The sequence below is a fragment of the Ambystoma mexicanum genome, chromosome 7q (assembly GCF_040938575.1).
Source record: "Ambystoma mexicanum isolate Mex_15411 chromosome 7q, UKY_AmexF1_1, whole genome shotgun sequence".
Lineage (NCBI taxonomy): Eukaryota > Metazoa > Chordata > Amphibia > Caudata > Ambystomatidae > Ambystoma > Ambystoma mexicanum.
Window position 1 is genome coordinate 1,010,567,678 of NC_090941.1, and position 26,537 is coordinate 1,010,594,214.

At 44.6% G+C, this 26,537-nt stretch overlaps 1 protein-coding gene across 1 annotated transcript in view; it reads right to left on the reverse strand.

The window, feature by feature from the left end:
• Positions 1–1,030: 1,030 nt before the first annotated feature.
• The window catches only part of LOC138528106 (extracellular calcium-sensing receptor-like), a 197,502-nt gene continuing 171,995 nt past the window's right edge, over positions 1,031–26,537 (reverse strand). The window contains exon 6 of the mRNA XM_069639557.1: positions 1,031–1,991. Coding sequence (XP_069495658.1) covers positions 1,066–1,991 — 926 coding nt within the window. The 3' untranslated portion in view covers positions 1,031–1,065. The remainder of the gene's footprint in view (positions 1,992–26,537) is intronic.

Below are 26,537 nucleotides of genomic sequence, written 5' to 3' on the forward strand. Positions count from 1 at the left end.
TTTCGGTATTTATTTGCAATTGTAATGTTTAATTAAAAGTCGATATTTCGATCTAACCTTAATTAGACCCCCTTTTATTTTGGAGACTTTGGGCCTCATAAGTTTGCTGGTCCGGGAACTACGGTACCAGTAAGCATGATGGTACCGTAGTTCCGGACCGGCAAACTACGAGTTGTGCTCGTGGGTGCCTTTCTGCCCGCCAGGTCAGACCTGGAGAGCAGAAAGACACCCGCGAGCACAGCATGTCGGATGCACCGGCACCGTCGCCGGTTTTACCAGCAAGGCTACCGCCAAACTTGTAATGAGGCCCTTTGACTCTTGTTGTCTGGATTGCTACTGTTATCATCTCACATCCCTCCTGAGTGTATAGCTTGCCAGTGGTCCCTGTTACCACAAAAGGTGCAGGGAGTATAGCCATCATAATGTGTATGTGTTACCTTTATGATTGGGATCACTGCTGGTCTAGTAGTAATGGGCCTGTTTATGCAGTTTAGCCACTACAAACTCAGAGCAGTAGTCATTTTGTCACAGTTATATTGAATGCGATGATATCGAGTAGATGTATCTCATGTCTTCCAGTAGGAAACCACTCATTTGTCAGAAATACATGAAATACTAAATAATTAACCTACCCTCTTCCACTCTTGGTCCAGTCCACTTTCGGCAGAGTTCAGTTGGCTACTAAAAAATACACTTATAAGTACACATACAAGTAAGCTACAATATTATATGCAATTATTCACTTGGATGACGGTGCAATATACCTTCTTTAGTGTACAGATGCCCTTTTTATAGCTAAGATCATTGTTGCCATTTACTTCTTTTAAAAGCTATAAAAAAGCGTGCATGCTAATTTTACAGTCTATCTGGCCTAGCCAAGTGACCAGGAACAGAGGGGCGCCTGAGTGATTATTATCTTTATTCATCTAATAATATAGGACTCATCACTTTGGCCTACTAATGCAGTTTGTGAGAGTACAGACTGCAATTAGTCTGAGCTCCTTTTCATACTCCTGAGTAGACCAGACACAAGAGAAAATGCGGGATTGCCAAAAGGCATGTGTATTAACGTTGTTTCTTTTTATCATTAATCTGTGCTTTTCCTACTAGATGTTCCCTGGTATTGCTGTCGGGTCTTAGTAAAATGATGAAACACTTGGGAAAGAATATGCAGCCGAGCAGTCCAGCGCTGGAGCACAGAATGGCAAACACCTCCACGGCCACCATGTACCTACCCCGTGTGCTCAGGTACGCTGGGATAAAGGAGATCCAAACACTGACAAACACCAGCATACTGAAGGAGATCAGCTTAGCCTCGTTGAAGCTGCCAGGCAAATTCCTAGAGAGAAAGGCCACTACGAAGCTGACTGCAGAGAGTAATCCCATGTAACCCAACATACAATAGAAAAATAGCGTATCCCCTTCATTACATTCAAAGATAATTTTCTCATTATACAACTTTGCGTTCAGTTCGGGAAACGGAGGAGACTTTGCCAACCAGGCCACACAGATCGCAATCTGTACTGATGAACATAATAATACTATGGAGATTGGTGTCTTTGGTCCCAGCCACATTCTGGCGGAGCTGCCAGGATTTGTTGTCTGGAAAGCTAAAACAACAATAATAGTTTTAGCCAGAACAGAGGAGACACCGATGGTAAAAATGACCCCAAAGACAGTTTGTCGGAGTATGCATGAAATTTCACTGGGACGGCCGATGAAGAGGAAGGAGCAAAGGCAGCAGCATAGGAGGGCGAGAAGGAGCAGGTAACTGAGGCCTCGGTTGTTAGCTTTGACGATGGGCGTCTGTCTATACTTTATAAATATTCCCAAGACAGAAGAAGTGAGGAGGGTGAGAAGGCTGGCAGAGATGATGAGTGTGAGACCCAGGGGTTCTTCATAACTTAGAAACTCAATCACTTTCAAGATGCATTGATCACGTCTGCCATTAGGCCATTGGCTCTCAGGACATTTCAAACACTTGATTGTATCTGAAAAAGGAAAGAACATTGTTTTAAAGCCTTTATATGAGGATTAGTTAATGGGATAGTTATTAGATATTCATATATATATATATATATATATATATATATATATATATATATATATATATATATATATAACTTTATAGATTAGAAGCAATTATGTCACTGGGATATGTATTCAATGTTTATGGTACATATCATATCTTTACAATATTACATATGTATAAAAAAAGACATTTCCATCATTTAATATTGAACAAAAGGAAACATGAGTACAAATCATGAAAATAAGAAAAAAATGATCCTCGATAAAAGATACATATAATCTCTGGGAAACATTACATGTACAATTCCAAAAACCATCTGCACTTAAATTTACAGCATTTAAAAAGTTCAAAAGTGAAAGGATCCAGTGGTTGGAGTGACTACACAATAAATAAGACCATAAAACTCACAATCTATCAAATCAGGATTATAAATAAGGGGTTTAAAATGTAACATTCATTTAAAGTGCAGCATTGGACACATTACAACAAGGTGCTTTAGTGTTAACACACTTTTGGCTTCTTTCCACAATCTACAATGTATAACTCCCTTTGGTAACATTCTCCTGCTAACTAGCACTTCCCTTGTTAAAAGAATATTTAAACAGAACCTTGAAAACAGATCTCACCCTTTCTTATTCAGAAATAAATGTAAGGATTTCAAAGGGTGCCAACCTTTTTGTGTTCATATCTAGGATGTTCCATGGAAGAATAAGTGTGTAACCTCTCTATTGTTTCACTCCAATCCATAACAAACAGGGCTTTTTTAATCAACATGAATTTTAATGGAATATCTTCCGGTGAATAGCCCAATTTCTCAGCAATCCCAATCCAGAGATTCATGAATTGCATCAGAGTTTGATCAGTCCCCTTTTTATAAAAGCAAACCCATATCCTCATGTAAAGCATTTTCCATTGGGTCTAGAAGATAGATATTTCCAATCAAGCCTAGCTTGAAGGCAAATTAAGCCCAATTCATATCTCATATATTGTACCAGCAAACAGTTCGGCATATTCATTGCATTCCTCCAAACTATGGCATCCAGGTAATCCAATTTCTCGAACACCCATTGCTGCATCACCCCAAACCACAAAATATTTATAAGACCTCTTTACCCACATAAAAGAGCACCAGTGATTTAACTGAAAATGTCCCATATTTCCTATTTATCAGGGGCATCTGAGAACCGAGATGCCCTGCCTTATTGTTCAAGTATTCCAATTAACCTACCTTTGAGGGTTTATTAAAAATCTGAAACCATGATAAGATAAAAATGTCTGACGCTTGCAACATTCGACTATCTAAAAACCAAGAATAATTTACAGGTCTATTAAAACTACTATAAGCCGTAATCTTCGTTTTTTTCTGAGTTGCCAGCTAAAATGTTTTTCTTAGCGTAGATGTCAAATGTAGTGATTAATTTCTGCAAAGCCAATTTGGTACAGTCAAACATAATAATATCATCTGCAGAAGCCATCCAAAAAAACTTAAATGGAGATATTCTCGGAGAGACAAAAGCTGCAGATGAGATCTTCTCCTCCATATCAGACAGATACAGGTTAAAGAGGCAGGGGGCCAGAATGCTTGAATATGAAGGGGAAACTGATAAGGAAGGAACATAATATGAAGGATATGATCGTGAAAAGGTGCTGGTGGGACAGGTAGTGAAAACGCCAGGAAAATATGGAAACTCAAGAAAATATAGTTCGCCACTCCCCCTTTTTAAGGAAGCAACGCACATGATACACAACTGGGGAGAAGGTAAAAAGTGGCTGAACTGAGGAAGGGGGAGAAAACTAATTGTCTAAATGAAACTAGAATCTTGGACACCGTTTTGATGCAGTGGGCAACTAAGTAAGAGCAAGATTCTGATAAAGACGCCCTGAGACAGACTACCTTGGAGCCCTCATGTGCAGTGTTGTGCCATCATTATGGTACAAAGACCCACTAGACACAATCAGGCTGAGGAACATTTGGCTCTTGGTAGAATCCACTTGTGGTGGTAGCATGGAGGGCTGAGTTAGACCACACAGGCAAGTGCGGGTTTGAAGGGTTGGACTGGCTACCATTCTGGTGGGCTCTGCACATTGTGTGACCCTATCCACTTTCCACACTTTGGCATCCATCGCTCTGACAGCCCAGAGAAGAACTAGAGTACCTCCTTAAGGAGGGCTACATTTGAAGAGGCCTTTATGTACATGACCCGGCAGCCTAACTGTAACCCAATTGTCAACTCAGAAACTAGGTATGCAAGTGATTTCATGAAATTTGGTCTTGCGCTCGTGATTGGCAGACAAGTTGCAGCACACTTGTCAAACAGCCGGGTGGTGGACATGTCAGTGGACCAAGTCTTAACAAGTCATCAGCACTTGGAAAGAAGCAGAGTTTTCCACCCCCTCATTCCTTTGAAGGGAGAAGCCACATTCAATTGTGGTTTGGAAAATGTATATATTCAGTAACAGCCCTCAGGAAGAGCAAAGCTCCAAACACGTGTTGGCTCATTACTTGTGCCCTTTGTATTTATTTGTAGAACCATGGATTCATTCACATATTATGTGCATGTCTGGAGAAATGTCAGATGATTTGTAGTAACCGGATTGGTCAATTATCATTCCGTATCTTAATTTCAAACAAAATATAAACATGATTTGATTGAGTGAGGCGCCCAGTGTGATTTTTTGCGTGTGTTGTTCAGTAACAACAGAGTATGTCAACACATTGGGATATTAACACACGCGTTCATCCTGCTTGGTATGTGTGTGAGAGAGGGCTCCAGGGGAAATCAGGCAATTGCAAGAATATCGATAGTGGCTGTTGGCCATCTGAAGTATCTGTTGAGGCTCGCAAGGATGTAGCATCCAGAGAGACATGTCAGTGGTGGCGAACCCATTAACACTATGTTCTCACGTTGCAATATGTAGAGCCTCTAGTCAAATTCCACCAACAACCCTGGTTGCCACCCATACCCTGGCAACGCTGGAAACAGGAATCCTTGTTCTACCTGGAAGCTTCCAAAGGCGAGCACTTCTCCTCCAGCAAGCATAAAACAGTCCCCATAATCGTCTTAGTTCAGAGGCACAAGAGGTCTGCCAGCATTTACCTCCCATTCCAGTGCCTCCTGACACTGCACCTCTCAGAGTGTTCGAGGAAACCACAGCACACATTGACAAATACTTCCCAAAAGCAATACTGCAATGGAGAAGCACATTTTCTGCACAAGGGAAGAAACCATTGAACAATATGTGACTGACCTCTGCACACTCATCGCAACCTGTAAATTCAGAGCTTTCCAGGATAAATTAATCAAAGATCAATTAATGATAAATACCAACAAAAACAATGCAAGGGATCATCTACGGTTGGCAGGGAGAGCCAGCTTCATTGAGGGCTTCATGCTCGCCAAAGTAGACTATCAATCCATTGCATGAATCAATGTTATCAGCCAGAGAAAACCAACTGTGCTGATGGAGCCCCCTATCTGTGTCATGAATGAGCTCAGCAGGAGGAACTACGAGCCCGGAAAACAGCAAAATAGCATTGAAAGGGGCCCCTATGGGTCCCTCGTGCTATGGAAACAAGGTAATGACCATACACGAAAAGATGCGCCAGACACGAGGTTTCAAAATCCCAATGCTAGGGTTTATTGCAAGCAAAAGATAGTATCAATTGGCCAATTCTGATCTCACGCCCCGCGACGTGAGTTTCCGGCCGCAGGAGAGCGAATTACGTACATCAGTTAAATATATACAAAATGCATATCATACAATCAGCAAAGTCATGTTCAACACCCCTCTGTACTAAGTTCCTTTGAACTCGGGATGACGATGGACATATTCGACGAATATGACGATCATAATGCTTTCGATGTCTATTCTAGTAACATTGTGCAATTTAGAAAGTGGGGAGGCATCTTTTAGAACACAGTGGTTCTGTTCTTGGAAGCAATCTGTACATGGGGGAAGAGCCACATTCCAAGCTTTACTATCTATGAGGTACTATTCGCGTCCTGGGAGCCGACACGTTCTAAGGGGTTTTGCGAAGGGGGGCCGTAAGAGAAGCATAATTCAAGCCTTTAACTGCATTATTCTAACATATTCTACCATCGTACGAGACTGGCTGGCAGCTGTGAAGTGACTAAATGCCCTGCATCTTCCTCCCAAGGCTACAGAGAGGGAGCGTGGGCATTCCTTTCTGGGCTACTCATGAGGAGTTCAGCAAACTCTTCAGTCCCGCGACCTTGTCCTTTCATATTCAGACAACAATGTTAACAGTTGAGCAGAGTAAGCAGAATCCGCAAGAATTGCAAGCTGCAAAGCAGTTTTTAGCAGAAAGCAATGAGCAATGGTTAACAAGCAAAATGGCGATTCTGCTACGTTTAAAATGGCCGCTTGTTGGTCAAGCATAACAGTCTATATTTTTATAATTCGGTGCATAAGACGGTTGGCCCACGGCCATCAAGTTACGTCTATCATTCAAATGAAGGGTATTCATTTTTCCAGATTGACAGCATGGCCCTCCAAGCAAATAGGGGCCTCCTACTCAGAAACCTTAACCAAAGTGCAGTGTTCTAGATGCAGAAGTCCTGCACATTCTACTGGGTACAAGAAATGTCCTGCCTGGGCCCCTCGTGTCTTACACATGTAAGCACCTTAAACATTTCCCACATCCAGGATCCATAGAATCCAGCACTGCAGCACTGGAAGGACTCAACGACATCCCCCTCAAGGAGGAAGAACTCACTGACCATTTCTCGAAACAGGCCAATTGCCATCACTGGCCCCAGAGAGGAGTAGGGCCCCTAGGCCCATGAAACAAGTTGGGATACCTGGAAAGGCACTCTCCTGTATGGCAGACTCCTGCTCTCTCCACACAGTGCTCCCAGCATATCTTTCTGTGACACATTGGCAAACCTGTGTCTGTCAACTTCATGCACGCAGCCAATTCAGTTTCTTTTTAATTTTATTTATGTAGCACCGAAAACCCACTGGCATCGGGGCGCCTAAATCATAAAGGCATATGGATGGAGATAGATGGGACCATGCAGAGAGAGCGCAGAGTAGGAGGGAGCTGGAGAATTAAGAGGACAGTAATGTGTTCAGCTTTGCACGGAAGGTTACCGGGTCTAAGATCTCAGGGACGGTGTGCCGGAGACTGGCTGCGGTATCAGGGAATGATAGCCCAAGACCATAAGTATGTGAGTAGTTCACCGTACAAATCAGGTGCAGGGAGAAGGACCGCAAGGTTCTGGGGGCTGCTATGGATGTATCAGGTTTTTTAGATAGGTAGGACAGGAACCGTTCAGGCATTTATGCACCAGAGTAGCAGTCTTAAACTGTACACTTGCCAAGACGGGAAGCCAATGCAATGATTGACGCCATTCTGTTATGTGGGCCCTCCTTTTTTACTTTTTGACAATGCGGACCGCATCATTTTAAACCACTTGGAGTTTTTGTATGCTCTTTTTGGAGTCTCCCCCTAAGAGAGCATTGCAGTAATCGATTCTTGGCAGTATCACTGCGCATGCAATAGATGCACTGTTGCGTTCAGACAGAAATGGACAGATGTTTTTCAGGAGCTGCAGGTAATATGAACAATTTGCTACAGTCCGATTGATGTGTGATTCCGCTTTGACGGAGGAATCCAGGTGGAAACCAAGGGTCTTAACTTTCTTGACTATGGAGATGTCACACTCATGGATCTTAAAAGAGTGATATCTCGAGTCAAGTTTATCTCAAGAGTGAGAGGAGCAACAGATTATCAGTTCTGTTTTGTTGCTGTTCAGACACATCCAATTTTGGTTCATCCAAGATTCTATCAAGAAAGAGAGATCATTCAGTCTAGCTGAGTCCTGCTCATAGTTCCCGCAAAGCTCCAGGACCAGCTGAGTATCGTCAGTATAGTTGGTAAAGAAAGCACCGAAGCTTTGCAACAAATCCCATTGAGGTTTAAGATATATGTTAAAGAGCAGTTGTGATAAACAGGCACCCTGAGGGACCACTTATATAATAGGTGTAGGTGGGGAATATGCATCGCCCCAGCGGACAGTAGAAGTACGATTAGACAGAAATGAGTGTACCCATGTAATAGCACGGGGGCTAAGTGAACTGGAGACCCTTAATCCCTGGATCAGACGATCATGTAGATCAAGCAGTATCAGCAGTCCGGTATTGCCTTTATCAAGGATACTGAGCAGCCGGGTCTGTAGGGCAATTAGGGCAGTCACAGTACCACCCCTGGGCCTAAAACCGGATTCCCTAGGATGTAAAATGTATGCCTCCTCAAGAAAATTCTGGAGTTGCACAGTGGCGTCTTTGTCCAAGATTTTAGGCAGAAAGTTGCAGTTTGTAATAGGACGCAGATTATTCGTGTCATGTGGTTCTAGCCCTGCTTTTTTTATCAGAGGATAAATTGTAGTCTTTTTTATGGAATCCAGGACCACAAGATGATGAAAGGCAGTGTTTTCAAATCTTGTCAGGCACGGGATGAATATTTCTTTATGTTCCAAGATTATATGCCGCAGGATGAGGTTTTCGGGGCTGGTCGATGGACGTATAGAGGATATAATTTTGACCATATCAGACACCGAGATGGGTAAGAAATTAAACTCATTCGGAGGCTCAATTGTTGTTTCTATCTGTGTTATGGGCACGGGGGGGGGCAGGTTTTCCAGATTACTCTGAAACGTTTCCCTGGCTGTTCTGATTTTGACTTCAAACGCTAGTTGGGCCATGACACGCTCTTGGTCAGAGTAGGTGTTGCGAGGTGTTAGTACAGTCGTTTTTTCCAGCATTTTAAAGAGCCTTTTTGTGCTGTTGGCGGCTTTCTCGATTTGGCCATTAAAGAAGGTGCCTTTAGCCTCAAGCATTTTTTCCCTGCAGGTTTTTTCGGTCACTTTCTAGTTAGCTCTATTAGTATGTGATGGATGTTTGAGCCATTTAGTTTTGGCCCTTCTTTTAACCCTTCTGAGGGAGATTAGTTCTTGGGTGAACCAGTTTCTATGTAGCACATAATCTCTCACTTGTTTGAAGCAAATAGGTGCCACCCTGTTTAACATGTTGCTCATCTCGGTGGAGAAATGATCGACAAGGATGGAGGGCGCGGGGGGAGGTCAAGTTCTGACGTTACTAACATGACATGGGATAGACAATCAAGCAGGTCCTCACCACTTACTTTTTTTAAAATTACGACTCATAGTTCTTTTTACGGGCGTTAATGGCTTTTTAGGGTGGTGACGGGACACATATTTTGAAGGTGATAGCAAAGTGGTCTGACCACACGCAGGGGGTTGTACTCATCACTTTTACTGTAAGGTTTCTAGAGGCCTCTCAATCCAGCATATGTCCCTTGTCAGTAGTGGGCTCTGAGTTATGCACAGTGATTTCTTGGTTGATAAAGGCTGATTCGAGATCAGAGGCCTCTTTATCTAAAATGTTATTCTGCCAACGATTTAGATCACCAACCAGTAGTGTCGAGCGGTTTGGGCCAATCATGTCGCTCGGAATATTGTTAACTTCGCTGTTAAAGTCTGGCATATCAGAGGGAGGGCGGCAAGTTAGAAGAAAGTTCAGACAGCAGGCAGAATGGGTCATTTTAAGGTGGAGTATTTCACAACCTTTAGGAGTTTTTTTGCAATAACTGTGACACTCCACCTTTGACTTGATAATGATGAGTTATTTATATAGCGCCTTAATCCAAAGCGCTTTTCAGAGCACGTATTTACATCCAATATCACCCAACCGAAATTGGTACTCATTTATCGACCTCGGAAGGATGAAAGGCTGAGTTGGCCTTGCCGGGATTCGAACTTGTGACCTACAGATCACAGTCAGATCGCAGCAGCGAGCGCTCAACCCGCTGAGCTATTTTACCGGCCACCTTTGACTTGAATGTGGTTTTGACAGAAGACATAATACCCTTACCGGGCGACTATGGCTATCTGGGGTCCGCTAGGATCATTAATCCACCTTTCCGTAAGGAACAAGAGATATTGGTTGAAGCTAACAATGTAGTCATGAATGTCTATAGCGTGCTTATTCAGTGATCTAGTATTGAGTAAAGCGCATTTCAGTGGGTTAGGCAAGGAGGACACACCTTGCTTAATGTAATTGTTATCTATGGGCAGTGATTTATTGACAGTGGCTGTCAATGGAACTGGAAGCACACTATGGTTGAAAGAAGGTTTAGAAGTAATGAAAGGAAAAGGTGGAGGGTTGTACAAGGCCTCGTTAGTATCTGGTGTATCACATTGGATAGTGAGGGGAATATGAAGCAGGTCCTTTGTGAGAATGCGTGAATCTGCCTGACTAGCTGGTGGAAAAGCATATGTGTTTTGTAAAGGGGCAGTATAAGGGGTGGCTTGGGCCTCGGTGGGGGGGTACTGGACCCCTTCGATATATGTGGGAGTGCAAACATGGGTAAGGACCATCGAGGTTGGGGGATGAGGTCCAGGCTCATGGCAATATATTTCTCAAGAATTGCCATTCGGTTGGCTTTTTGTGCCGCCAGTAGGTGGTTGAGCGTGTCTATGTCCCCCATGGTAGAGGAGGCATGGTATCAGTTTACTCGGTACCACAACCACAATAGATATACGTGGGACAGAGAAAGTACCTGGACCAAAGGACCAACAGTAGTCGAGCGTGTACGCAGAAGAGCCACTGACCTGCTGCGAACCGCATGACGTTTCCTTAAGGTGACAGTCGGCTTGCTGGGAGATGTAGTACACTTCATACAAATACTAAGCTATTACCAAGGACTAATGAGCAGCAAACTATGGTCCATATTAGGACATATCTTTGTTGCAGTCTAGTGACCACCGATTCTCCGCTGGAAACACCAAGCAGCATTCCACCTTAGTCTCCAGTGAAACAATGACTGGCAGGACAAAGGACAAAGGTGAAGAGAAAAAGTAAATCATTATTTGTGAAACAAGTATGCCTGGCCACTCATTCCTGGGCCTGATCAACATACTTAAATTGAATCACCTGGCATTAGAAGGTATATATCATAAAAAGAGACTATTTCCATAGTCGTCAGGGTAGTTCATCCTTTCGATTCAAAACTCCACTTCAATTTTTCTATCAGTTTTCCAGTTTGGCGGTATGACCTTTCCTACCTTCATGGCTTTTTTTTAATCATATGACTTGCTCAGAGTTGGTGAGGTAGTTGGCAGCAAGTTAAATAAGACGAGCCTTGTGTTGGACATAGGGGCATTCAAAGCACCAGAAGGATTCTGATGAAGATCTCTTCCCACGCTCAAGCTGCCTTGGGTCCCTTCAGGAGCATGCGTAGGTATGTGATGGGGATTTCCCACACTTCACACAGTTAGGGGAGTCCACCGGTTACGCCTGTGCATCGTGGCGGGCCACCAGTATTGTCTAAGGCAGATCTTCTGCTGTGTCAGACAGTCACTTAAATTATCACTGGTCATGGGGATATCTGATGAAATATGTGCCCAGGAATCCTCCTGAATAACCAAAGCACTTCAGTCAATCCTGCATATTTTAACTAGGTTCATGTAAGATGGAAAACATAATATATGAATCCGGGAGAGGTTACTTTTCAGAGAGTTGCCCTTTCACAGATTTTCCCTGCAATTCCCCATGGCCACCCACATGGCCTGGGCCATGCAAGCCAGGTTGATTAGGACAGGTCATCCTAATGGTGATAAGGCCCTCTTGCTCTGCCCATCAATGGCGGATGCGAATATGTCTCCATCTTTCTGATTCTGAATAGGTCCTATATTTGAGGTCCATGTTCTGGCACATTAGTCTCGAAACATTTCTTTGGACACATTTCCCCAGGTACACAATGTAAGAGGCAACACATTTGAAGTCTCAAACCAAGAAATTGGATTTGTTGTCATGTGCCATGCATCAAGCTACATTATATTCCATTGGCTATCTTCTATATAGTTAGGATAGAGTTATGATAAACCAATTCATCACAACAAAACCCATGACATTCAGTGGCTGTGGGAAGTGACAACAACCTAACCCATTCATGTCACACCAGATGTTAGCTTTAATCTTATTGTTGATCCCAGCCATGAAGTCATGTATTTGCTTATGAGCTGAGAAAAAGAGGGGGTTTGCGGGGGGGGGGGGACTTCAGAGTTAAGATTTTCATCACCTACAACAACCTGTCATGATGCCTGCCCCCAGACATCTGAAGCAGACCAGTCAACCCATAATCCTGGCACCCATGGGGACCTATAAGGTCTCAAAAGATTGCCTAAGGGCTTCCTGGACTCAGTCCTGGCACCATTTGCACCAGGCTCATATGGCCTTTTTCAGGCAAGTCAAATTACCAAGTGGTAAAGCCAGTTACAGCCCACCATGAGGCTGCTTGAAGGGACTACTTTATTCAAGCGACTATTTCATTGGGTGTGGTACTGGGACTACTTTACCTGGGAACTAGTTTTGGGAAGCTATTTAAACCACGCCTGGAGAACAGAACAGGCTTCGCGTTATTCTGCACTCCTGCAGCGTAACGCTCACCGTGCTGCAGCTCCGGTCCAGTCTTCAGCCACGCCCGATCTGTCTACTCGATCTGCATCTGCAAAGGAAGAATAGAGAACAGGTTATAGCAAGAACCTTACCTGGATTCAACCCCGCAAGCATTCGGAAGTTTATACCTGCAAGGGAAGGAACACCAGCGACCACACTATTCAAGGAAACATTTCAAGAACAATAAGCATACCGCTGCGAATTACTCAGCAATGCTCCGTTCATCCAGGCGATCCAGCGAGGCACTCTAGATTAATCACCGCCCGAAAACAGCCGCATCTGTGAAAGACAAAAAATTACAATCGGTGAGTTACTTCTCCCTATAAAACATTCAATCCGGCGTCGCAAGATACTTACCCAAAGTTATATTCGTATGCGGTCTTGCTAATCACCCTCACACAAGCTTTGTTTCTGAAAGTGCCGTACCTGCAGACAAGAAAAGAGCGAATGAACAATACCGCATTTTAAGACATTATTCTTTCTTCGTAATACTGAAAGTTACCTTGGCATTTACATCGTTCTCTCGGAGAAAGAGACACCTGCCTGCGGCAATTCGGCAAAAAGGGAAAAACACACTATGAAGACAATAGTGCAAAAGTGAACTAAAGACAATTAGAATTTAAAAGCAAGACATAAGACTTACCTCAGAGTCCTTATTGTTAGGAACTCAGCCACGGGATCAGTGAAGCTAACTGAGTAGCCAAGTTTCAACGCACCCCTGCATGCAGACGCAGGATGGAGAGCTCATCCTTCTTAACAATCAGGTGAGACGCAGTAAGGAGAACATAAGGAGGGTACAGAAGCAGAAGCAGTAGTTAGATCTTCTCCTATTGGTTAGCTAATTTACCATTGTTCTATTCTAAGAAAATCCTCCTTCGTGCCAGACAGACAAAACTCAGAGGGCAGGTGCAGTCGCTCGTCACCTCACTACGAGTCACGCTGGTGGAGACCGTTGCAGTCCAGTTTCATTCGGCGCCCCTGTGGAATCCAGGTGAGCATAACACAAGCACAGAATTTCATGGGTTTTGTTGAAATAAATTGGTTATCTTGAATCTCTCTTAACTAATAAATTGTAATTGAATGTCAACCTTTTTGTTATGCTATGTCTTATCCATGGCACACTTGACATGGTCTTTTACCGTTGCCATTGTCCACTCTGCAAACAATTTGGATAAAAGACCGTAGCCCACATCCCCTCTCACAAGCAAATAACCAGGTCTCAGCATCCATGGCTTTTGGCCATGGCTTCTATCCAGTTGCAACAATTAGGCAAAAAGTCCTAAGCACTGCAGCTTTTTCGAAATGTGATGCTGTTATCTTTGTGTTGCTCGATGCGGGAGATTCCCATGGTGATCCCATTGGATGTCTGAAAAGAAAAGGCTCAAAATGATGTTCGGAGGAGTGAAAGGTCAGGGTTTACATCAGGGTAGAGGTAGGTAGGTAGGTAGGGTGAAAGTAGGCCAGGTAGTTAGATAGACATATTGACATGGGTTGGAGAGCCTGATTTGAGTGAGATCATTTTACTGTGACCACAGGATTCCAAAGGGAATGTCATACGCTACGATTGGAAATAAAGTGTGTCACACGAACAAGAGGGGAAATGAAGATAATAGGAGATGATCAGAAGGTATTTACACAGGGACGGGGCAGTGAACCCTTGAAATTCAGTGACAAACTTTAGTTAAGATGGGCCAATTAACTCCAACAATACTCAGAAGACTGACAACAATAGCAAATAAAATAATGGAGACTCAAACAGTAGGCACCTTGAAAACAAACAATCACCAATGAGGCACCAGGAGAAATACCTTTGAGTCACAAGGATCAGGTCACACTATCATAGTTCAGTGGAGGATAAATAGAGAGTATGAAAGAAAGAGATAGAAGGAGACACACACGTTTAAGGGTAGTGGGGCAGATATGTCCCCTGCTAAACAAAGGTGCATAATAGCGACATTGCGCAGCTGCATAAGCAGCATATTTGAATTGCTTGGATGAATCTTAATGGGTTGTACTTACTAAGGTAAACATGCATCAGCTTACCCATATCCACCTACAGCTCATTCCCCTTCATATGAGCTTTCCATTGGTATTCTCTGAGAAATCCAGTTGCATTAATTAGTAGACTCAAAGCTTATTTCTGGGCAAGAGCTAGGCCCTAAAGCAGGGGTTTGGGTGTATTTGTAACCCCTGTTTTCCCTCTATGGTTTAGTACACAGTCCTGAGCCTCCCTGTTATGTTATGTTATGTTATGTTATGATATATGCATTTGTGGCGCGCACTTTCACCCGAAGGCATCTTGGCGCCGGTAAAACAAGGAAACCGCCTGCCCCTATGCTATAAAACAGAAAGGTCTTCAGCGCACGAATGAACAGAAGGTGATTCTCGGTGCCTCTGAGGTCAAAAGGCAAGCCATTCCACAGTTTACTAGCTGCATACGAGAATGCTCGTCTACCCACATGGGCAAGCCGAACGTTTGGAATTGCCACCAAATCGGCAAAGCCTGAACGAAGTGCCCATCCCGGAATGTAGGAGCAAAGCTTATCCTGGAGATATTCAGCCCGCTGCCGATAGAAGGCGTGGTAGAGCAGGCACAAGGATTTAAATGTAATCCTGTGGGCAACTGGGAGCCAGTGGAAGAACCGAAGCACTGGACTTATATGGGCTCCATAGGGGGAATTGGTTGCCACCCTGGCAGCTAGGTTTTGCAGTAGTTGTAGGCAGTTAATGACACCCAAAGACTGTGCTAGGTAGAGCGCGTTGCAGTAGTCAATGCGACTGGTAATTAACGATGCTACCACCATGGGTCATAGATATTCAGGCAGAAAGGGAAGTACTTTCCGCAGCACTCTGAGGAGGAAGTGTCCAGTTTTACACACCACGCTTACTCATGGTATCATCGATAGAGTAGATGACAAAAGGATCCCTAAATTCCTGAACACCGTCACCGGGATGGGAAGATCATTCAATGTGGGGGGACAGAAAGAAGATGTCCACAGAGCGGCAGAAGAAGGGGAGGCAACTGCCAGAACTTCAGTCTTGTCCCCTTTCAGCTTGAGCCAATTCACACTCATCCAGCTTACCACTGCCAAAAGACACTCACACAATTCAAGGGCTGCCGTCGCTTGGTCCCGATCAAGTCGGACCAAGATCTGAGTGTCATCAGCGTAAGTATGTAGATTTTAAAAAGCACGAGGGACAACAGGACAGTGCACAAGGAGATGAGAGAAAAGGGGGTACGGAGAGTGACTGACTCCTGTCAGTTAGGAATGAAACAAACCAGGCCAGGATAGGCCCTGAGAGGCCTGCTTCTTGCAGGCGAGACAGCAGGATGGAGTGGTTGACCGTGTCGAAAGCCACAGACAGATCTAACAGAATCACGGCACCCACTCCGCCCTGGCCCACCAACATGGTAAGGTCATCGACCACAGACACCAGGACACTCTCAGTGCCACTCCCCAGCAGAACCCCAAACTGAAAGGAGTCAAAGAACCTCGAAGTTTCAAAGAAAAGAAGAACGAAGAGGCGCTATCAGACACTCTAGCAGCTTCATAGAGAAATGGAGGAGTGTAATAGGGTGAAAGTTAGCCAGCACTGAGGCATCCAGGGATGGTTTCTTCAGGAGCGGGATAACAGTCGCCTGCTTCAGTTCGGTGGGGATCAGGCCTACCTGACAGGAAGAGTTCACTGCCTCCACAACCCAGGGGATCATACCCGGCATGACTGCTTTCAGAGTGGCCAATGGCATGGGATCTGAAGGGGCAGCAGACTTAAGGCGCCCCACTGCCTGCAGGACTTCATTGACCGAGAAGGTTAGGGAACCTGCTCCAAAGCGTGCTGTCAGTATCAACCATTTGGCAGGAGCTATAGGTAGCTGTGTCCTGCTTGCTGATGGAGATCTTTTCCCGAATATCATCTACTTTTGTGTAGAAAAAGTCCAAGAGAGAATCACAAAGTGTTTTGGAGGCCGGCACCAAAGAGGAAAAACGGGTAGCCGAAGAGAATGAGTTTACCACAGCGAAAAGTTCTTTCGATTGATTCAGTGCTTGCTCAACCTTACCAGTAAAGTAGGTATGTTTAGCTGTAGGAACATCATGCTGATACATTTTAGAAAGCTGCCGAAAAGAGGCCCTCTCTAATGATGGCTATCCACAGCACCATTTGTGCTATGCCTGCCTATATAGCCGGCATACGGCTTTAAGTTGCTCAATACACCATGGCTCAGAGGGGCGTTTCCGAGCCTGGACTAGTTTAAGCGAGGCTACCTGATTCACACATCCAATAAAATGCATGTCAGAGAGAAATAATCAATAGCCACTGCAGCCCTACACCTGTCCACAATCATGGATGATAGCTGCTGATGGTCCACTATGTGCCAGTTCCATCTCCAGAACGTAGCCGGCGGATGCCTTCGCTGGCCGCACTGCACCCAAGATATCAAAGGAAATGGACCTGTGGTCAGACCACAGTACCTGTTTCCCCTGGACCTCATAGATACTGGCCACTGGTGAGAAAATCTGGTTGTGAGGGACTTCGCATTGCTAACAGGATCAGAGGAGAGCAGCACTCAACTGAAGTGTGCTCTTTAACATTGCAGTATGCACTGGGGTAGACAGCAGTCTCTCTCTCTCTCTCTCTGTTTCTCTCGCTGTTTCTCTCTCTCTTCCTCTCTCTCTCTATCTCTCAGGATCAGTTTCAGGGAATTCCAAAGGATTTACTTTCCCTCCAAGTAGTGTAGAAGAGGGCAAGAGGTGTCCTGAGAAACAAGCAGCCTAAATGCTCTTAGATGCATAAAGAGTGCACACGCAGTGCACCTTGGTACTAGGGGATAGTTTGAAAACCCACTGGAAGTAGGCGCAAGATGGCCAATCTCTGCTGCTGCAGGAGAAGGTTACTGACTGTGGACTGGCGATGGGCTGAAGTAAATTGTTTGGTAGACAGTATTTCCACTTCCCAAACAGATGCAGAGACACCTTGGGTACTGGGAAATAGCTTGGCTCTTGGGGGTCCGTTGCCTTGGAAGTTGATGTATTCATTGTTGCAGAGGGGTGGTGGATGTCAATTGGCTTTCCCCTCACCCAGCGACACTGTGTGGTATTTGAACATCAGGAGTCAGGAATAGGGCTGGACAAGAATGGCTAATTTCACTCTGTGGGTGACATTGGCAAAGAGGGTGAATTCTGCCCAGAAAGTGCCAATTTCACTGCATTTCGGCCACCCCTAGTCAGGAAGAAGCATAACACAGAATGCATGGTGGAATCAGGCTGGTTTATTTGTTGCACTTCTAAGTAAGGTGTTTCCAGGTTTCCAGTTTCATGTCTTCAATTACATGGTGAGATAAAGAAATAGATAAGGGGTATACCCACCAGTGCATATACATCTCAATAGCATGAGGACATACATACCATCAGTCAGATTCTCACACACACAGTGTGAGGGAATGGGCCAATGTGCAAATGAGGTTCACATACATTTCATTAAGGGCATTTCAAAGATGTTCAAGGCAGCTTTGGATCTGCTTAACTTTCAAGTATAACATTGTGGGAGAAAAAAGAAAGTTGGGTTGCTGAAGGCATATCCTGATTTGTTACAGTGTGAATCTGAATCAGCCCTCTGTCATGGAAACGTCCAAAAATTCTGATAAAAAAGACTGAATGGGAGATTTGGCCGAATTTCGGCCGTTCAAAAATTCTGAACGGCAGAAAAGTTTGACCAAATCCCCCATCCGGTGGCAAGGGATGCGAGGGCTGCAGGGGGTCCCCTGCATCCTTGTTCACTATATTGTGAGGGGGGTTTTGTGGGAGTGTCCCACGCAGCTGGTCCCAAAAAAAGTTTTTTAAAAAGAAAGTAAAAAAAGGAAGTGACCCTGCGGCGCCGGTTCCCAATCACGGAACTGCAGGGTCACAGCGAGTCAGCGGTGTTGTGTGTGGCTTGCCTGGGAGATCAGGAATGTTGTGATGTCATGTGGAGTGTTGATGCTTGTGTGCTGGAATGTATGGGTGAGTGTTCTAGCCTGGTCAGTTGGTCGCCCAGAGGCCTGGGTGATGGGCTGCCAGTGTTTTACTTTATGTCCTAAATGTAACTTAATGCTTGGGAAGCTGGTAATAAGAAGGCTGGGACCCGCTTCATTTCATTTACCAGGCAGAAGGCTAACCAACTCCCCAGTCAGTCGGGGTGTGACTGCGTTGGTGGTTATGCATGGTTTAAAGAGGCATATGTGTCGGGTGGAAGCGCCCCCGGTTTTGATTCGCTAGGTTTATTACCAGCCTCATAGGTAACTTTTCAAGCATTTCTTCACTGGCAGCCCATCACCCAGGCCTCTGGCCGACCAACTGACCAGGCTAGAACACTCACCCATGCATTCCAGCACTCAAGCATCAACACTCCACATGACATCACAACATTCCTGATCTCCCAGGCTAGCCACACACAACACATCTCCCCCTTTACAATAGCACACCACACACAACAAAGCACACCACACAACAAGCGGCACACAGCCAAGTGTGCCGCCGCAAGGTACATAGGTGGTGGGGGTGAAAGAGCAAAGGCTGAAATGTTCAGGGGAGAGAAGACCGAAAGGCACTGGAAACGGAGATATCTAGCCACTGCCGTTTCAATTCCTTTTCTGATTTACTTCTCCAATAAGGTTCATGGCATCAGTGGCGTTATAGGATATCTATATCCCTCACTACAGTTGAACCCTAAGTGCAGGGACATGCTCTTTAAAGAATGAAGGATTTCCTTTTTTCTGTCTCCTTGTTATTGAATTCTTAGTTAAGGGACATGCCATTTCCCTTCCATTGGACGTGGCAGAGTATATGGCTTCTCTGCGAGATGTTACCCAGAGAGTGTCAGCAACGGGATGAGGATATGTCTGGGTGGGAGGCTGGCAGAAGCTGTCTTCCACTCCTATAAACCTTTTCAATTATAGGGGGTTCAGACATCATGGAAAATATTATCCAAATGTTTTCCCTTTGCAAAAGATCAATCAAATGAATTATACAACAATCTTGATGCTTCCATAATAGGAGATGCAGCAGTTTTTCTACAATCCATATTATCTAAAAATGTTGAACTAGGTCAAATATGAATCAGTGTTTTTGTACTATATTTGCCATGTGACATAGAAATAATTCTAGTAAATATTCTGGACACTAAAGAGCACAGCAAAGTTAAATATCCCAGGCCAATGAGCATTACGGCAAGCATACTCTTGCTACAGCACATGGTTACATAACATTAGTAGCTGTTCAATGGCTGCTCTGTGCCATTGATGGTCAGTTTCACAGCACATCTTTACAAACCAGGAAAAAAAAATCCATATAAACCTTTTCATACTGTTTTTCAAACATTGCAACTTCCCACAAGCAATATTAAGCTCACAATTGTATATGAAGTATATGAATGTGCTTTGCCAGGATTAAAAGTAATTTTATTTCAAAGCATGTTAACTTCATGTATCAAAGGAATTTGAATTTACCATAGCAGTTTGTTCTTGTATTATTTGAGAAAACTGGGGTACTATTTTCCAATGCTATTGTACAGGGAAGTACATTTGAGGGTGCATTGATTTGATTTGTGTACTTTCTGTTTATTTCTCACTTCATTAATTGTTCTTTTATGTCTTAAACATGTATGGGTCTCATTACAAGTTTGCCAGTATTCTGGTGGCAATACTGCCAGAATGCTGGCAAACTGTATTACTGTTACTGGCACTCTGTCATGTGTTATGTCCAGCGGATTATGAGTGCTGGTAGACAGTGTAATTCCCCATTCCATGGAGACCCATTGGACTCCATGGGGAATTTTGACAGTATTACTGGCGATTTCTGCCAGCAAGTTGCCAGAATGCCCTCCAGCTCCAACATCTCATTGGCAAACATGTAGTTGGCCAGTATGGAAAAGTGCCGGTACATGTTAAGCAGGTTAATTTCTGCACTGGCCAACTTGTAATGAGGTATAGGGCCTCATTGCAGGGTCAGCGGTAAAACCCACTGGTAGGTACCGGGCCACAGCCAACCCTGTAACATTATTTCCGCCGCCCGATATTACGGTGCTACCTGGATATCATAAGTGGCAGCAGCGGAATGGTAAATCCTCATTCACTTGGAATCCTTTGGGACTCCGTTAGGCAGAATCCTGTGCAGTGCCCTTAGGGACCACTACAAACAATTAAGACTACAGGTGGCAATACAAGTTTTACCTTTGGTACAAGCCTGTACTACTATGTCAGAGTGGTAGCAGTGGTGGAGCAGCCAGGCTTATCTCAAGAGTATATGAGTAGTAGCCGAGATTACACAAAGGGACCACAATTACTGTGACTCAAGCAAACACTGACTCAAGGTTTCAGGTAGAAAAATATAAGTACATTTATTTTTAAACCATTTGTGGTAAACAGGACACTTCTATTAAATTAAAAACCACACGAAAAATATACTACAACTAACCAATTCACTTTGTACAGTAAGTCTCAAGGTAAGTACCCTGTGTTTGAATGGACCGGCGTTACGAACAAAACATGTTACCGTGAATACGATTGCGATCCCTTTTTGACATTCGGTCTAATAACTAAACACGTATTCGTGACATGAAATGCTACCGGGGCAAAAACACACTTAGCACCTGAGATACCCAGTGGGAGTTTGAGGCAAAAATCACAGGCAATATTTTGGTTAGGCAGACAGAATCCAGAAACACTCAGAGACAGGAGTTCAAGAGTCAAAGGTCCGGAACCAGGGTCAAGTGACAGCGGGGACCTGTTGCCGAAGATCACACAGTCAGACAGTTCACGATTCAACGTAGCCAGAGTACTTCGATATTGTCAATGTTAGGAAGCAAAAGTTATAAGAAGGAGGGAAGACAAGGGCAAGCCTTGGAGATGAAGTAAAGGGGTTCACCCTGTTTCCTCAAGCAGAACACAGTACCTTATTCCAATGGTGCAGCTGGTGCCCTGGCAGTTGTTCCTGTTGGTTTCCTGCAGACCCACGGTTTTCTGGAGCTTCGAGGTGAAGGAGGATGTCTGAAGGGGGTCTGCACCACACAGGGATGAAGCCGGCAGCATCGCCAACTAATAAAAGGTGCGCTCCTTAAAAACAGGAGAGGTACTTCAGGTGGCTATCCGGACCACTACAACAGTGTGCAGCGATTTCGACCACGAAGGCGACCTCTGGCTGAAGAAGATGAGCTGGTTATCCCCACCAGGCACAAGGGAAGAAGACTCCGGACTGGATCTTCTCTAGTCGTCGAAGGGTAGATAGCTCAGGACTGCAGCAGAGCTTCACCGGGACGGGGTAGTTGCAGCAGTCATAGTTCTCTCCACTTCTCTTCGGTTCCTTGTAGTTCCAGTGGCGACTCTGACTTCTAGCCCAAGAGACCAACCTTTTATGCGCAAAACCCCCATTCACGCAGCCTGCCTATCAATCACCCAGCAGGGGGTTGTCCAGCCGGGACAACCACCTCAGCCAATCATGGCAAAGTGTGACTTGGGTTTCCTAGGATACCCTGTGCAGGGGGTGACTACACCCATCCCTCATATTCAGCCCACCTAGACACCCAGGCACCTGATGGAGGGCTTCTGGGCAGAAGCCCGCCAAAAGACGGTGAACAAAGAAGGTGAACCTAGTTTGCCGTGCAAAGTAAAACACAAGAAGGACTTTAACAAAAAGAAATGGTGAATAAACCCAACCGGAGCCAAAAGAAAGACAATTTGGTCAAGCGGGTTTATGTTCGAGGCTAATATAATAGCCTAAAACAATACCACATTTATCTAATATAATCGCGGTAGAAAAGGTAGGGTAGATACCACTGCCACTAGCCAAGTCTAAATGTTAAAAAGAGTGAAACAATGCTCTAGGAGGTACAGATAAAAATGGACACGAAGTAACCCTTTCCAGTACTTCATGGAAGATGGGGTGTACTGTATCTGTGGTAGATTGACTAGGTAAAGTTAATGGTAACTTTACCGTTTTCTGGGGGACTGTAGTCAGCCTCAGAAATGGAGTCGGGGGGGAAGTCTCAAAGACAACCCTGTGCCACGGCACTGAAGGTGCTGTGTGACACACAAAAGAAGGGGGCTACTGAAGTGGTGTACTCCAGAGTCCACAATCCCAAAAACAGAGAAATATACCTGGCAAAACACATAAGAGTGGGGGAAAAGCTCACACTCTTACCAAGTGGAAAAAAAATAAACTCCAGAAGTCCAGCAACGCTGCTGGGGGACTCACTAGGTGAGGGAAATTAGTCATCAATGAGAATTCTCCCTAACACTCGCCCCCCCAGACTAAGGGACAGGAGAATTTAATCCACTCCTGGATGGACCTCATACCTCTAGTCGGTTACAAAAATCCTAGAGAGACCATCAGCATTTTGGTGGTGACTTCCTGCTCTGTGCTCGATGTTACAACCAAAGGTTTTCCTTTGTAAGCTATATGACCTACACACCCTTTGAGAGACATCTTTCTTTTTGAATCTATAGGGGATCTGGTTGACCAGTCCCTCAGAAGTTGGTACACTCCTGAACCTGTTATAGGCTTTTTCAAGGAGTCCTTATAAAGGATTCCCTTAGATCTAGAGGGGACTCCAAGGTTCCTTACCACCTCTCTTTTGGGAGCAGGTTGGGTCTCAGGCATCTTGGTTGGAGGGGCTGGGGATAAGCAAGGTACATGCTTCCCCTTCCTCTTAGATCTAACCTTATCTACTTTCAGAGGGTTTTGCCTAACATTAGGATTTGGGTTGGAGTCTTCGGTAGAAGGTCCAACAGTCTGAAGGTTTTTGGCCTTAGACTTCGCTTTTCTGGTTTTCCACCAGCACTGAGAATTACCAGTTCTCCTAGGCTTAGAGAGGGGTCCAGTTGGTCTATCCACCTCTTCCGCAGAAGCAGGGGCAGTCAAAGACTTTAAAACTGGGGGAACAATGATGGAGCTTGGTTTGGGCTCCCATTCCCCTAACATCCTAGCCGGAACTTTGCCTGGGTTAGAGGTCAACTTACTAACATCAGGACTTGTAGTGGGGTTCTCTGTAGAGATTCCCACAGGCTCAGAGTGGTCCCTTAAGGAGGCCTCTCTAGCCAGTTTGGTTTGGTTCTGCTTCTCCCTACTGGGAGGCCTGGGGGTATTGGATACTACTCCTAGAGTTTTTAGATCATTCCCCACATGACTCTCCCAGGCAACTCACTCTAAATACTGACACGGATCCTTAATGTCATTTTATTATACTGAATGAGAGCTGGTAGAATTGGAACCATTTGGACAGGGCCCCCAGAAAGTTTAGTGTGGCCTTTAGGTGCCTTAGCAACATCCTCAGGCCTGAAAAATATTTTGTCCACAACTGTTCTGCTGGCCCCAGTGTCCCTCATGGCAGGGGTGTCCTGGCCATTGACAAGAACACTGTCCACATAATACTCCCTGGAGTTTTCAGGAATGGAGTCATACACATCACTATGTGGTTTCTTACCCAGACCCTTGGACGTTAAGGATACAGTTGCTTGAAAAGCAAAAGGTTCTTCAGCAAACAGGTGAAAGAGGGCACTAGCCATCTGTACTTCTCCCTCTGGGGAGAAGGCTAAGGAGGTAGTGCTGATCCCTGCAGGGTTACCCTTGCATCTGGGATCTCCTCTCATATGGTCAGTTGACCCACAACTAAAGCATTTACCAAATGCTCTCTGGAATGGGGGTTTGTCCTGACCTACATCTGGTTTGGCACCAGGAGGTATACTAGCCCTATTTGGTTGCCCTTGTGGCTTACCCTGATTATGTTTGGGGACCTCTTCTGAATGGGAGGTATTGGAATTCTCTTGGGTGTCTTTCTTTGACTGCTTTCCCTCTTCCTTTTTCTGGGTTACCCCAGAATCCTTGTGAGTAGCCCTGTTGGCAACCCACAAGTCAGCAGCCTTAGCTAGTTTCTTAGGATCTATCTCCTTTGAATCAGCCAGGTTCTGTCTACGCTCAGGAGAGCAGACATCAAAAATAGACTCCAACATTACAAGATTCCACAGACCTTCATAAGGGTTCACTTTGCAACCCTTAACCCAACCATCTAAGTTTTTTCAAACATTCACACACCCAGGTAGCCCAAGGGGTACCATCATGCTTTTTGAGGGTTCTAAACCTCTTAAGATACTGGGAAGGGGTCTTCCCAAATCTAGCTATTAATGCTAGTTTCACACACTCATACTCCTGTTTATCCTCCTCCCCCAACTCCATTACAGCATCACTTGCAACAGGGGGGAGCCTAGAAAAAAGCCAAGGAATCAACTGATTCCCTGAGATTCCTTGAATCACATGATTGTATTTAAACATTGCTAAACAATCCAAAACATCAAGTTTAGTCTCATACATACCAATCATTTCCTTTGGCATACGGGGTCTCTTAGGGCTGGAAGACCTAGAAGACTCTGGGAGAGAAGGATTTTTGTAGAGACAGTTTCTTCATTTCTAGTTCATGGTTCAGCTCCATTTCTCTGAGCCTTAACTCTTGATGTTTCATGGCAGTTTGGGCATCAATACGTTTCACTTCCAATTCAAGTCTCATTTTTTCCAGTGCAATAAACTCAGAAGTAAGTGTAGGACCTGTGGGGGTCCCTGTGGACAAAGGTTGTGCATTCTGAGCAGGCAAAGGAGTTGTAGGGTTTCCTAACAAGGACTCATCTACTTCTTCTAAAGTAACACTCTCAGAATCAGAAACATCAAAATCCACATTTGCTTGAGTGGTAGGCCCTTCTGACCCACTCTCCAGACTTTGTCCCATTAACTTTGCAACCAGTTCAGATTTCTTTCCTTTACCAGAGAGATTCTTATCCCTACATATGGTTCTCAGAACCTCAGCAGTGTAGAGTGAAAGACTCTCTTCAGTGTAGCTTTCCATATTTGACATGATTTCTCAGTTAAATAGAATTAGTGGTGTTAGCCTTGTGGTTAGTTGAACGCAAGCAACAGCAGCACTCTAAGTGTAATCACTCTACTTCCAAATCCTCACCACTGTATACCAGTGTTGGGCAGAATCCTGTGCAGTGCATTTAGGGACCACTACACACAATTAAGACTACAGGTGGCAATACAAGTTTTACCTTTGGTACAAGCCTGTACTACTATTTCAGAGTGGTAGCAGTGGCGGAGCAGCCAGGCTTATCTCAAGAGTATATGAGCAGTAGCAGAGATTACACAAAGGGACCACAATTACTGTGACTCAAGCAAACACTGACTCAAGGTTTCAGGTATAAAAAATATAAGTACATTTATTTTTAAACCATTTGTTGTAAACACGACACTTCTATTAAATTAAAAACCACACGAAAAATATACTACAACTAACCAATTCACTTTGTACAGTAAGTCTCAATGTAAGTACCCTGTGTTTGAATGGACCAGTGTTACGAACAAAACATGTTACAGCGAATACTATTGCGATCACTTTTTGACAGTTCCGTCTAAAAACTAAACGCGTATCCGTGACTTGAAATGCTACCGGGGCAAAAACACACTTAGCACCTGAGATACCCAGAGGGAGTTCGAGGCAAAAATCAAAGGCAATAATTTGGTTAGGCAGACAGAATCGAGAAACACTCAGAGACAGGAGTTCAAGAGTCAAAGGGCTGAAGCCAGGGTCAAGTGACACCGGGGACCTGTTGCCGAAGTTCACACAGTCAGACAGTTCACGATTCAACGTAGCCAAGAGTACTTCGATATTGTCAATGTTCGGAAGCAAAAGTTATAAGAAGGAGGGAAGACAAGGGCAAGCCTTGGAGATGAAGAAAAGGGGTTCACCCTGTTTTCTCAAGTAGAACACAGTACCTTATTCCCATGGTGCAGTTGGTGCCCTGGCAGTTGTTCCTGTTGGTGTCCCGCAGACCCACGTTTCCTGGAGCTTCAAGTTGAAGGAGGACGTCTGAAGGGGGTCTGCACCACACAGGGATGAAGCCGGCAGCAGTGCCAACGAATAAAAGGTGCGCTCCTTAAAAACAGGAGAGGTTCTTCAGGTGGCTATCCGGACCACTACAGCAGTG